The 12,545-nt window shown below is 33.1% G+C and overlaps 1 protein-coding gene across 9 annotated transcripts in view; it reads left to right on the forward strand.

Annotated features, from left to right (window-relative positions):
* The window catches only part of LOC110454540 (CAP-Gly domain-containing linker protein 4-like), a 43,189-nt gene extending 31,074 nt beyond the window's left edge, over positions 1-12,115 (forward strand). For all 9 annotated transcript variants that reach the window (XM_021504074.1, XM_021504075.1, XM_021504072.1 and 6 more), the window contains 6 exons: positions 4,270-4,392; positions 4,696-4,819; positions 5,605-5,696; positions 5,992-6,037; positions 6,165-6,259; positions 6,867-12,115. In XM_021504074.1, coding sequence (XP_021359749.1) covers positions 4,270-4,392; positions 4,696-4,819; positions 5,605-5,696; positions 5,992-6,037; positions 6,165-6,259; positions 6,867-7,093 — 707 coding nt within the window. In that variant the 3' untranslated portion in view covers positions 7,094-12,115. The remainder of the gene's footprint in view (positions 1-4,269; positions 4,393-4,695; positions 4,820-5,604; positions 5,697-5,991; positions 6,038-6,164; positions 6,260-6,866) is intronic.
* The last annotated feature ends 430 nt before the right edge of the window (positions 12,116-12,545 follow it).

Raw genomic sequence — 12,545 nt, forward strand, 5'->3', positions numbered from 1 at the left:
GGGGGGGGGATCTCATTGTGAAGATTAAAACTTTTGTGTTTTCTCACTAATGTGTATTTAAAATTAGTTTTCATTCAATGGTTCCAAGGTGCCATCCGAGCAAGCAATCATCTGAATGGTTACCTGTCCATACAATTAACTGAGTGAGTGCTGGCATGTGTCCCTTAAATCAATACTCGAGGTGTGACTCAATTACCAGGTGTCAAGTAATATCTAAATAGCCTCCTGCAGTTTGTCTTACCTGTGATCTACCTGGATATGTCTTACCTGATATCTACCTGGGTAGGAATCCGTAGTTAATGACTGCCATATAGATGTTTCTGTTACCTATGTGGATAGTTTGATGCCATAAATGTAACCTCATCAATTGCTTCAGTGACCCAATTTAGAGGTCAGTTTTGGATAATTAATTAATTTATGCCATACAGGCGAACAAGTCGTATTTTAATTAGGTATCACCAGGTAGATTTGAGAGACAGTTTTGACAACAGGTGTAGACGCAGCTGATGAAGTACATCAGGTAGATATTGAACTAACAGATGTTTTTTTACTGGTGTGTCGTCTGCTGGATAACTACTCAGCAGTGAATCGAAGCAGATGTAATACAACTCAAACAAGAGTTTAAAAAAAAAATGGTGGAAATATTCTTAAATGTTTTTGAAAACAAATATAAAACAGAAAAAAAGTTGTCACATGTCAGGCAGTGCAGCACTTCAAAGTTATTTGTGAAACAAACTTAAACAAAGTAGCATTTTCTTTCAATGGGGTTAAAAATGGCATGAATGCATTGTATCTAAAAATAGAATTTATGACATCCAGCTGCAAGCAGCTTCTATTGTGTAGGTAATGTTTTGGAGATAATAATGTTCACTATAAGACAAAATTGAATGGTGAAAGCAATGATTCAGTTTTTCATACTTTTTAACTGAATGTCTCTTAATCAGTATATACTGTTTCATGAATAAAGTGTATTTAATCATATATATATGTATATAAAAATTCTTTGTTTATTTTGAAATCTTATTCAGTTCAGTCAAATTTCAATAAACTAATAAACTTTGCAATATCTTATATTGACGATGTTGCTATCAGAAATAAGGCAATTCATAGTCATAAATGAATCATATAAATTAAATACCTAACTAGATGTTTATACAGTTTTTCACAAAATAAAGATACAGTTTAATAGAAATTTTGTGCCATATATATTGGATAACAGTTTGCTGTGTTCTGTCGTGACATATATTTTTTTGGTGAAATTACAAGAAAAAAACTGCATATTTACAAGATAAATAAACATATGAGAAAAAGAAATCTGAACAAAGACATTTTTCATTTGTTTAGATGATGCATGTACTATCGAGGCATTTATAAATTACTTGTGTATTATGTTATGCATAAGAATTTAGAATATGTAAATTATTTACTACTGACAACGTTGGAATACACAGCATTAGCATGAGTATCCCGTTCCTGGCCCCTCATTGGGTGACTGGATTATGACCACGTGATAGGTCACGTGGCCGGAAAGAGCGGTAAAGACAAACCGGGATAGCGCGGTAAACATCACACTGTTATCAACAACGAAGAAGACAGGATGAGTTCTCTGCTTTCCACAGCTCCCACCAAACTTATGGAATCTGAACGATCATTCAAACGAGCATGCGACGAAATTATTGCACTGAACAGACAACTTGACGAATTATCAAGACGTTACGAGAAAGCCAGCAAGGAAAATCGCCGGTCATTTCGATACTCGCTCCGGCTGAGAATGGCGGTTACTGAAGGAGTACGAAACATGTTCTACGAATACGCCTCGGCCAAAGCTGACGAAATCACTGATTTACGATGCCAGGTACGGAACGAAACTGAAGAGGATGATGACTTCAATGACGATTTCAGCGAAAATGATCCCGTATCTTTCTTAAGCAGTCCACTTCATGGCGACGACGAAGATGACGATTGGGACGAAGAAAATATGGATGTCGACTCGGACCCAGCTACGGATTCCAACGACAGTGTGTGAATCTGCCGAAGACAAAGATCGTAAAGATCTCTCCTACCAAACGACTGGGGTACCCTACCCCTTTGTCTGGTCGTCATCAGCCACTGACCAGCGCACATATGTCCGGCCAGGAACTCTCGAGACAAAAAAAAACTGCCTTCAAAACTGTCATTGACAGCCCCAAACGGCTCTTTTCAGAGCCATACACTTTTCTCAAAAAGTGTCCATGTATCGCTCGAAAACGCTGAATTGTTGTTTGTTTCCTTCTTTGCTTGGGATGGGTAAAACATGATAATATTCTAAAGCCTGACCGGTTTCATTGTTTGAAATTTCCACTTAGACAGGGGGAGTTCCATTATTCTTTGTTATTACAGCGAGGTTATCAAAGCACATGTGTTTAGACAAAAATTAAGGTGCATGCTAGCAATATTAAACTGTTTATATAATAATTACTTTGCTTGGGCTAATGTGTTAAATGGCAATACCCGTATTAGCTATATAGTTTAATATAGCTTTTCACACTGCATTAAGGTATCGCAAAGTTTGTATTCGCCTCGTCAAAAGGATGGTTTATAATGGTGCAGGTTATTTTTTATTGCCATTCAAAGGAAAATCCTTATCTTATTTCATTGGAAGGCTCCAGCCCATGGAATATATTAGGTTCTGAATTATTCAACCCTCAAGAAATCATTTGAATATTTCAATAAAGTCTGTATTGTGTTATAAGGTGACACCTTGAACCAAATGCTAATACTTGATGCATACATAAGTTGTTGCCACATGGAACACTAATGTGTGTGTATTAGAATTCTGGATACATATATACAGTATATGTGTATATTCTGTAGATAGTTGCTTTCGTAAACATCGGTGACAGACGATCAGTTTCTTATAGTGGATTAGTACTAATATTGATACCCGGCCTCGTTCTGGTGCTGACTGAAGCTACATTATCGCAGCTTATAGTGGATATGCTTCCTGGAATTTTACAGAATCTTCTGTATGAAAATAAAAAAATATTCGGAGAAACATGCCCTCTTATATATTTTTTCCTTGGAGAATTCTTCAGATGTTTTCTTTGGAGACTAACTTTTGACAAAATAATATGAACACAGCCTAGTTAAAAAATATCAAGGAATGTAGCCAGATTCTTACTTTTTACTCCAGACGTATTTTATGATGAAGATAGTACATGTTTTAATGCCACAGTTACTGCTATCATAATTGGTACATTGTGACCCTTGGGACAGACATAAATCTTATTCACTGGTATAACTACAGTGTGTGTCAATTGCAATTATATTTTGCCACTTGTTTCCTGGGCTTTAGGGTATATAGTTTAAGACATTTAATCTCAGCATGTCTTGATCACCAGACTAGACTTTTGAGAAACCTGTTAGAAAAGTGACTCGGTAGATCATTGGTGTTAATGTCGGCTTGAAGGCAAAAAGATTGCATTAATTTATAAAAGTTAAATATAGTTGTCATTTAATTGATTGACAGTATGTTGCTCAAATATTGGTTTTCCTCCTATTCATTCTCCAACAAATATTTAACTTTAGTTTTAGAGTTATTAAAGATGTTTGAGATAAATATAAAGTCTGACAATGTCCTAAATGAACTATCTCAAAAATGATGTTTCTTGTCACCCCTTTGAGCTCATTGATGTTGCTACGATCAAAATAAACTATTTTTGTAACTGTACAATTGTCAGTTTCAGGTAAATCTCATTTGTTTTGCTAAATGTAATGCTTACAGCAAACTGACAAAGCATCCGGTTGTACATCATTAGTACCTGAAAAACATGAAATCCAACGAATATCTGTTCCACATTAAAGTCCTTTGATTATAACTTTTTTTTAAAATAGTTTTGGTATATAAATTTTAGTTTGGTAAATAAAGAACCAGTTCGACAATATTTTAGGTATTTTGTGATAAGATCATATATCCAACAATTATAATTAAAACTTCATTTTACCCTCATCATCAATTCCTCCCAGATATCAACACTGAGAACTGGGATACAAAATTAATGTTAGTTGGAAAGACTTATCGGGAAGAATTTTCAGTACCATCAATTTATTTACCTTTGGAATTCCAGGTTGTAATAGAACGGCCTCCGAACCCCAAATACCTTTAAGTCATAAATTATTGAATTCAAGTGAAAGATTTCTTTTTATTTGTTTATCTAATATCTGTCAAAATAATGTTTATACAAAGGTCTTTGTTTTACAACTGTTCAGAACTTATTTTTATCCAAACAGGACTGAAGTGTCGGACATCGTCTATAGCAGATCTGGCAGAGATTGATTTAGGGGATCGAGTGATCGTGGCAGGGCAGAGGAAAGGCACAGTTCGGTTTTGTGGGGAGGCCAGGTTTGCACCAGGTATGTTGTTAATGGCAGATCTTTCCTGAATGAGGACTGGAGATAATTTCTTGTTTAAATTGGTGTACTTTTGAAACACCTCCCTGTTTTTAACAAGAAATATATCAAGAGGGAAGCTTTAGAATGATGAAGTTTTTTAATTGATTTTTAGCACACAGAAAAAAGGAAGTAAATGTTTTGAAATTTTGCATTGCAGTGAGCACATTGTATCAAATGATCAATTGTAATGCATGCAAAGATTGATAATCCCTGTATACTAACAGTTTCTTCTTCATATTTACAATTTAATATTTCTATTCCTAGGTATATGGTATGGTATAGAATTGGACCGTCCCGTTGGGAAAAACGATGGTTCCGTAAACACAGACCGCTACTTCCACTGTAAACCTAAACATGGTGTGTTCGCTCCGTTGTCACGGATACAGAAGTAAGTCATGTTGATTGCTTTAAAACTATCACGTCTTTGGAAACTTAACAGAAAAATGTGGAACTACTACAGCAAGTAATTCCAACTCCAATTATTTTGATTCCATAGACTTGGAGCATATAACCTCATGATAAAAGCACGACTTACACTTAAACTTCCAATAGTCAAAGGGAGATAATAAGTAGCTTTTGTTGTGGCTGATGATGGCTTGGCACATGCCTGCAGTATTTTAGTTATTGAACTTAATGCCTGGAAAAAATAACTCTAGAAGGAGTTGGAAAGAACATGGTTTAAGGTGGAAAGTCCAACCACTTTTCTACTGAATGCAGACATTGAAAGTTATTTTCCAGTTAAATCTTGTTACACCTCTTTATTCATACAAGTACAGTTATAGATCACTTTAAGGGAGTTAGAGCATTTGAAAATAATTCCCAGTGAAGTTGCAGAAAAGTATTTATATCTAATATCATGACAGGTAATGCATTCTGTGATATGCTGTATTATCAGTAATAGGTTCACAGGAATGTAATTCCCCTCATAGTGTAAATCATTTTTTTGTGTAAATTTAAAACATAATAGGTGTCTTAATTTTGTTTTACAAAACTCTTTGCTATAGTAAATGGGCGAGCTACACCAAGTCAGGTAAATTAACAAATTATAATATTTTTCATCGGTGATCCAACAGAGAACATAGGGACTCTACCTTAGATTTTATTTTTGTATGTTGATTACAATGTTGAGGTGTATATCTTTTTAATACCTATGTAATTGCCTCTGTGTTGCAGACTTGGTGAAAGACGATTCAGTTCTAACGAATCCCTTGATGCCATAAGTTGGGGTGCTGTTTCAGAAAAACATGACAGACGCTCAAATAGTAGTAAGTAAATAAAATACCTTACTCCAATAACTACTTACTTGCTTAATATGTATTGATCAACACTGTTTGATATATTTCTGTACAAAAGTATACTTTTTGTTGAAAAAATAAAGGGTTGAAAAAGTACATAATTTTTTTCTTATTTGTCAAAAATTCAATGAAAATTGCACACAAATGATTTTATTTAAAGAGATCAATTCAATATATTGGACAAATATTTAAATTTTCATGTGTTTCCAATTTACACTTCATGATGAATGTATTTTCTTTAAAGATGTCCTTTTTTTGACAACAGGTGTTCCATTTAGCACTCAAAATCGTGCCAAGACACCAATCAAAAGGTAAGATTTATCTAGAGTTCAAAGAAACTCAATCAGTTACTTATAAAACTATATCATATTGTGCTTAAGACCGAAGTATTTTGGTTTACATACAGAATGCTGACACATGTATTATATCTTTTTTCAGGCCTAAGAGTGGACTGTCCTTAGCCAGAGTACCAGGCTCCAGCGCACCATTCAAACTGGAGGTTGGAATGAGTGTCTTCTGTAATAGTGAATTAGGTAAGCTACCATGTAGATAAAGGAAAATATTTATCTATTTCAAGGGCGAAAGTTTGTTATTAAAAGATTTCCTTTAAAGTGTAAGAAAGAGAAAGGGGCTGGTGTATTTGAATTCCTTTTCCATGAATTTTTTGTGTTTTTGTGTATTATAATTCTTAGCATCAAACTACTGCAGTAGTTATCATATATGGTTACTATATTAAAACATTGAATCTTTTCTTTGGGTGAGGTATATACAAACCAGAGGGATGAAATGTCAAAGAAATTGGAAGGTTTATCGGAGAGTTTCTTCAATGTTTCTTCTTGGAGAGAGAGGGGGGGGTGTCACCTTATCTTTATATTATCCCCAGGGATAGATTTCATTTCTCAATTATTCCATAACAGCGCTTCAAAATCAGGGACAGACATATTTTGCATCTACCTGAATGTAGGGATACAGTTGCTTCACTTATGATTTGTGACTTCGCACTTGCGATCCAGGACTGTTGGCTAGATAGAATTTTCCAGTGATGATGGACATTGAACATTATCTAATGAGTTATAATATCTGTGTTTAATACATATATACTTAACAGTACTTGACTTGAGGTTTTGTTTGTATTTTCAGGTAATGTGCGTTACATCGGTCCCGCTGAATTCGGTGATGGTGTCTGGGTGGGAGTAGAACTTCGTACAGCCAAGGGTAAAAATGATGGATGTGTTCAGGACAAACGTTACTTTTCGTGTAAGCCAGACCATGGCTTGCTGGTCAGGCCAAGTAAGATCACGGTGCGCGGTATCAATGGGTCAAAACTTGTGTCGGACTACTATCATTCACGGGAAGGCGAGGCGTAATACCTCACATCCAAAGTGCCAGATAGGAAAAGTTCAAACGTCAAAATGATGCATTGCCATGTCATTGGTTGGGAGCCATACATATTACTACAAAGAAATCTCAAGAAAATAACATTACTATGACATATCAATCAAGACAAAATATAGCACTCATTGCCAGAAAACTAATCATTTTATTGTTTCTGTTAGATGCCTCTTAAAAAGAGATGGCAAGGATTTACGGAGTACATATTAAATCATTATCATACAATCAGAAAATCATCCTCAATTCTCCAGGGGTTACTCTCACTTACGCAGAGATATTACCCAGTAAGTGAGCATAACCCCTGGCGTGTCGAAGATGTTTTAGGATGTAAGGATGTGACATTATACAATTCAGAAAAAGAAGACATTGTCAAAAGAATAATTGCTCTTGTTGTGTGTCCGACTCAAAAACTATAACGGTTTGAAGAAGAAAGGTGTAATGTTTTCTGCCATTTCATAATTCTATCAAATTAGACAACGCTTGGTGCTTTATTGTGAAATATTTTTGGGGGTATGTTTGTGCCAAGAATATTTAGTTTTATAATGCTTTATACAAAAATGTATATCACTAGAAATCAAGATTTTATTTTGTAATTGAATAAAAATGAAGTTTGTGTTTGTTACACCTGTTAGCTTGTGAAAGTACACATGCACAGTTGTTCAGAGTTTTAATGTTAAAACTTGGGATTTTCTGGAGCAAGCTTTTGTTTCATCCTCTGATATGTTTCTGTACAAATACTTTTTGCACAAAGATATTTTCCAGTTCGATTAAAAAATGTTTGTTGTCCATCATAACAGTTCTGGCCAGTTCAGTTTTAAGGATTCAATATTTTATGCAAGATATCAAAGTAACAGAACTGGTATTTGATAGACTTGTCATTAGCTCAGCTGAAAGCATAAAAAAATAACAAAACTAATTATTTCCTGGAACTAATAATGTAAACTGCTGAAAAATGTCGATTGAAAAGTTAAAAAAGAAAATTTGGTAAGTTAAAATGTGCTAAAATGTTTTAAGATTTTGACTCAAAACAATCAGTTCATGTTGTTGGTGTATGGGTTTATATGTAACTGTCTACATGTATTGCATAGTAGAATTTGTACAATTTATAACAAGAGTATTTATTGCCACAAGATAAACATTATCCAACTATCAATTAAAAGTTGATTTTTGCTCTGACAGTTCACTGGTAAATATATTGAAGAATGAAAATGAAAAAGTGTCATATTGACTTCAGTTACAAATTACAATTGCAGTGCAGTATTTTAAATTTGGACATTTTAAGGTGGTTTCTGTGACAAGAGTTCAAAATAGCTGATTTTCTCAATAAGTAAATAAGGAATATATTAAGTTTTGGAACATGTAAAAAGTTTAAATTTGATTATCTGAGTCTTGGTTGACAAGATTCTACTGTGTAATTATTTGTTTTTCCTGTTTGTTATCTTTGCATAAAATTTAAGCCGTAAGGTTTTATCGAAATGTGTGTACATGTATATGAGAGAATAGAAGATTTTGATGTCCATTGCGCCGTATCCTGTAATTAATGTAATTTACTCAGGTCAAAGTTCAACACATTTTAGATTTTGGGTTTATATTTTATGCAAATCAATATGCAATGTGTTTATTCTACATGAACATATATACTTACTGATGACTAAGTGAATAACTACATACATTGCATACATGAACATTTGATTTAGGTAAATACATGTACATAAATGTGCCTATTACGAGTGAAACCTGTCCAATATGAACCCTGAGTTATCCAGAACCCTTTATTAACAAAACCTCAGATAGTTTTTATGCGTAATAAATAAAACAATATTTTTTATGGACTTTTTAAAGAAATAAATTTGTTGAATTATAAATGTGAAAGATACAATATGTTTTGATTAAATTTTATTACTTACGGAGACAAATTTGTAGTTACAGTAACAGTTTTTAGAAGTTAATTTGTGATATCGGGCCCCAGGATCTATCTTGGACTGAAGATTTTGCTTAGCCAATCACACACATGACGTCAGTTTTCATGACGTTATTCGTGATTAGCTAAGTCAAAACTTAAGACAATTTTAGATTTAAGATAGTTTCATGATCTTGGGGCCAGCTGTTTCTTAAACCAACGATATCACCTAATAGATATTGTCTACAGTGAAATATTGTAAGATGTTGTTTTTTTTCTGAGTTTGGTTGAAATATTGTTGGAAAATTGATTTGCTTTATTTATTCACTGAAAGGAAAATCTGTTCTCAGTCTTGTTCATGCTGTATAAAGATAACGTACAATTTCTGATGTCTAGTCCCAAGGTTAGAAATGGCAAATATTTATTAAATGATGTGCGTATCTACAATTCTATTTATTAATTACAGTAGAAATGTTACGCTTCCTGATTTTTATGACTAGATTTTTAAGATAAGCAAAATAGAAATGATATGTAAACAAATATTGATTAATATTTTCTTTGTTCTGGCAAGCATGACGTCATAGACTAACATAACTAACTAGATAGATGAGGTTATACTACTTATCAAGTTAAAAGCTGTTTTTGCTGACATCAACAGGAAATGAATTGTCGGTGAAATTGAGGCTAAAGATGGAAAAAGTAGTCTTTTAAGGCAATCAAATTATGTCTGATATTAGAGGTTGTATTGTTCGTCAGGTGTCGGTTAACTCGTTTTACACTAAGCCATTATACATCTAGCAGTAGGTTTATTAAAATCAGCTTATCGAAAAATTGGAGGGGAAATAATCATATGCAGTGAGTTTCTACTTGTCTTTTGGCAGTTGGCTTATGCTTAAAGTTTGATTAAAATAATGTCAGATTTTATTCTTGGCAGCGTCTATTTTGAAATAAATTGGAATCAAACTTCAAGAAATGTATCAACGTCACACAGTTATTTGTATTACTGATATTTGCTGTATTTTGTAATTAAGCCCCCTCCCCTAAGCCTAGTTGATCTAATTCGTAAAAATTGGAAAAAAAGCGATGAGCATGAGGCTACTAAATGTACTGTACCGTCAATTTTACTAGAGGGAGGGGGGCTTATTTGTGAGCATTAGCAATAAATTATGGTATAAGTAGGACTGCCAATCAAATCCAGACTTGTTAATCAATCAAATTTATTGAATTTCATTGTCATTTCATTATAGATCACATTGAAGAAGTTTTTCATATTGTTTTCGAATATCTTTTATGGTAAGGGGTAAAAGTTATATCGAGAAGGAAGAATAACAGTTACAACATAACATCTTTTTGAACAGTCACCTTCCTTTTGCTGATTATTTCCTTGTACTTTTATGTTTATAGAATATTTTGATTACACAGAATTGTATATAAACAGTTAACTATTTTCTTAAATTAATTAGATTTTTACACTGATGAAGATTTCACGTATTGTATTTAAATTTTCATATTTGAGCAACGATAATATTTTAGCTGTTTTATGAAGGATCCTGGCAAACTGTTGACGTTAGGTTGGCTAGTACATGTATTGCCAGATATGATAAAGATCACAGAGGCAGGGGAAAAAAATGTTTTTTTTATTATTATGGAATTGTTATTGATATTGGTAAATATCATATGTCTGACACCCTCTGCAAAGATGTCCTATACTGGATCTTAGCGTGGAAAGCTTAAGGAGATTTGTGTCACTGAAATATGATTCTGTTAATACATCATTATGTTTACAATGCTATCGTATAAATATAATTGCTTTCGATCTGGATAATGAATGCCAGTAAATGTTACTCTTAGGCCTCTAATTCAACTTTCTAGTCACTTGTTATATACTGCCACCTTATCTGTTTATCCTTACTCGCAGGATATTAAACATTTATTTGTGTGCATGAATTTCTGTAAAAAAAAAAAATGGTGGTATTTGTTGATTTTATAAAAGTTCATCCTTAATTGTTTTGGGAGTAAACCAAAGTAGATCTTCAAATATTCTCTTCAGAAGTTAACAAGACATCCAGATCCTTGTAAATTAGAATTCACATAAATATATAATACAAATCAAAACCAAAAACCCAAGAAACTCTGGTTTATCGAAGATCAGATAATTTAATTCATCATCAGTATGTTATGCACAGATTGTAAAAAAAAGTGGTCAAGTCTTTATTATACTGACAGTATTAAAATTATGTGAAGTCAACTAGGATGTATCAAATTTGAAGCCTAAATTGATTTTTGCTGTCCAATCTTATTACACACACTTCCATAGCTTGTTTTCTTTAATTGTTCACATAGATAATGCAACTTCCTGCTTTCGTTATTTTCAAATATACATAAAAATGTATATGTTACTATACCTGTACTGACTTCAACGCTATACGGAAACACTATATTTCTACACTCCTGAAATACTATGATGTACTCGTACATTGTATATGGAGAAATTGATTGTTGGTGTAAGTCTATTGTTTAACCTGTTAATTTTACCAATCATGAAATGTCTCACCTTAGCCCAAGAAAACAGAGTATGGTATAGAAATAATATTGAACCTTGTTGTAACAATCTTTGAACTTAATGATACGTCCGAGGAAAATTTCAACTTTCGTTTTTCCTCAAAAATTATATAAAGTAAAAACAGGAAGAACATTTCTGGGGGGTTTTTATGTTAAAAGTAATCGTTCAGAATCCTGGAAAACATTAAATTATTTTAATAACTAATTTCTGGATTAAAAATATCAGCGATACAAATTTTTACATATATATATCATCAAGCTAATGAATATTGGTAAAACTGGGTTCAAATATTTTAAGTTTTAATTACGTAATAACTACAATCCTTCTTAATTTATGTTATGTGTTTTTGTGTATTCATTTATGCCTTGTTTCATTATGAGTTATGTCCCTTGTTTTTTTGTTTTGCCTAGTATCGGTACTATCCAGTTGTCTCGTATTAAACAGTACACACAATATAAGTGAACTGTGATAATGATGATATTAATATAACATCAGGTTCATGAAAGAAGCAATAAAAATAAATATTAAAACAAAGATTTTTGTTCAACTTTATCAATATTCAATGAAAAATGCTGTTTCTCATCTCTATAAGAATGATGTTATTGTACATCATCAGATAAACCGATGAATATATACAATGTACTACCTTACACATCATAATTGATCAATGTCATGGGTTACCTCCCATAAGTAGACGCCTCATGGTCCTACCAGTGTCAAGGTTTTACACAAACGTCGGTCAGTACTGTACAGTTTGTGTAGGAGTATATATTCCTTTACATATCATTGCCAGAGTTTGTATGCGAGTGTCGGATACTGTTCTGGGTATTGTGTTATTCTGCTATTTAGAGTAAAATAGTCCTTTGTCCACTGTGTATAAAAGCTTGTGTCTGGGGCATGTGCCTACAATTGCCAGATTTGTGGAGTGTCCCATCATAAAATCGGATCTCAATTTATATTTTTT

Source organism: Mizuhopecten yessoensis, unplaced genomic scaffold, assembly GCF_002113885.1.
Source record: "Mizuhopecten yessoensis strain PY_sf001 unplaced genomic scaffold, ASM211388v2 scaffold7907, whole genome shotgun sequence".
NCBI classification, from domain to species: domain Eukaryota; kingdom Metazoa; phylum Mollusca; class Bivalvia; order Pectinida; family Pectinidae; genus Mizuhopecten; species Mizuhopecten yessoensis.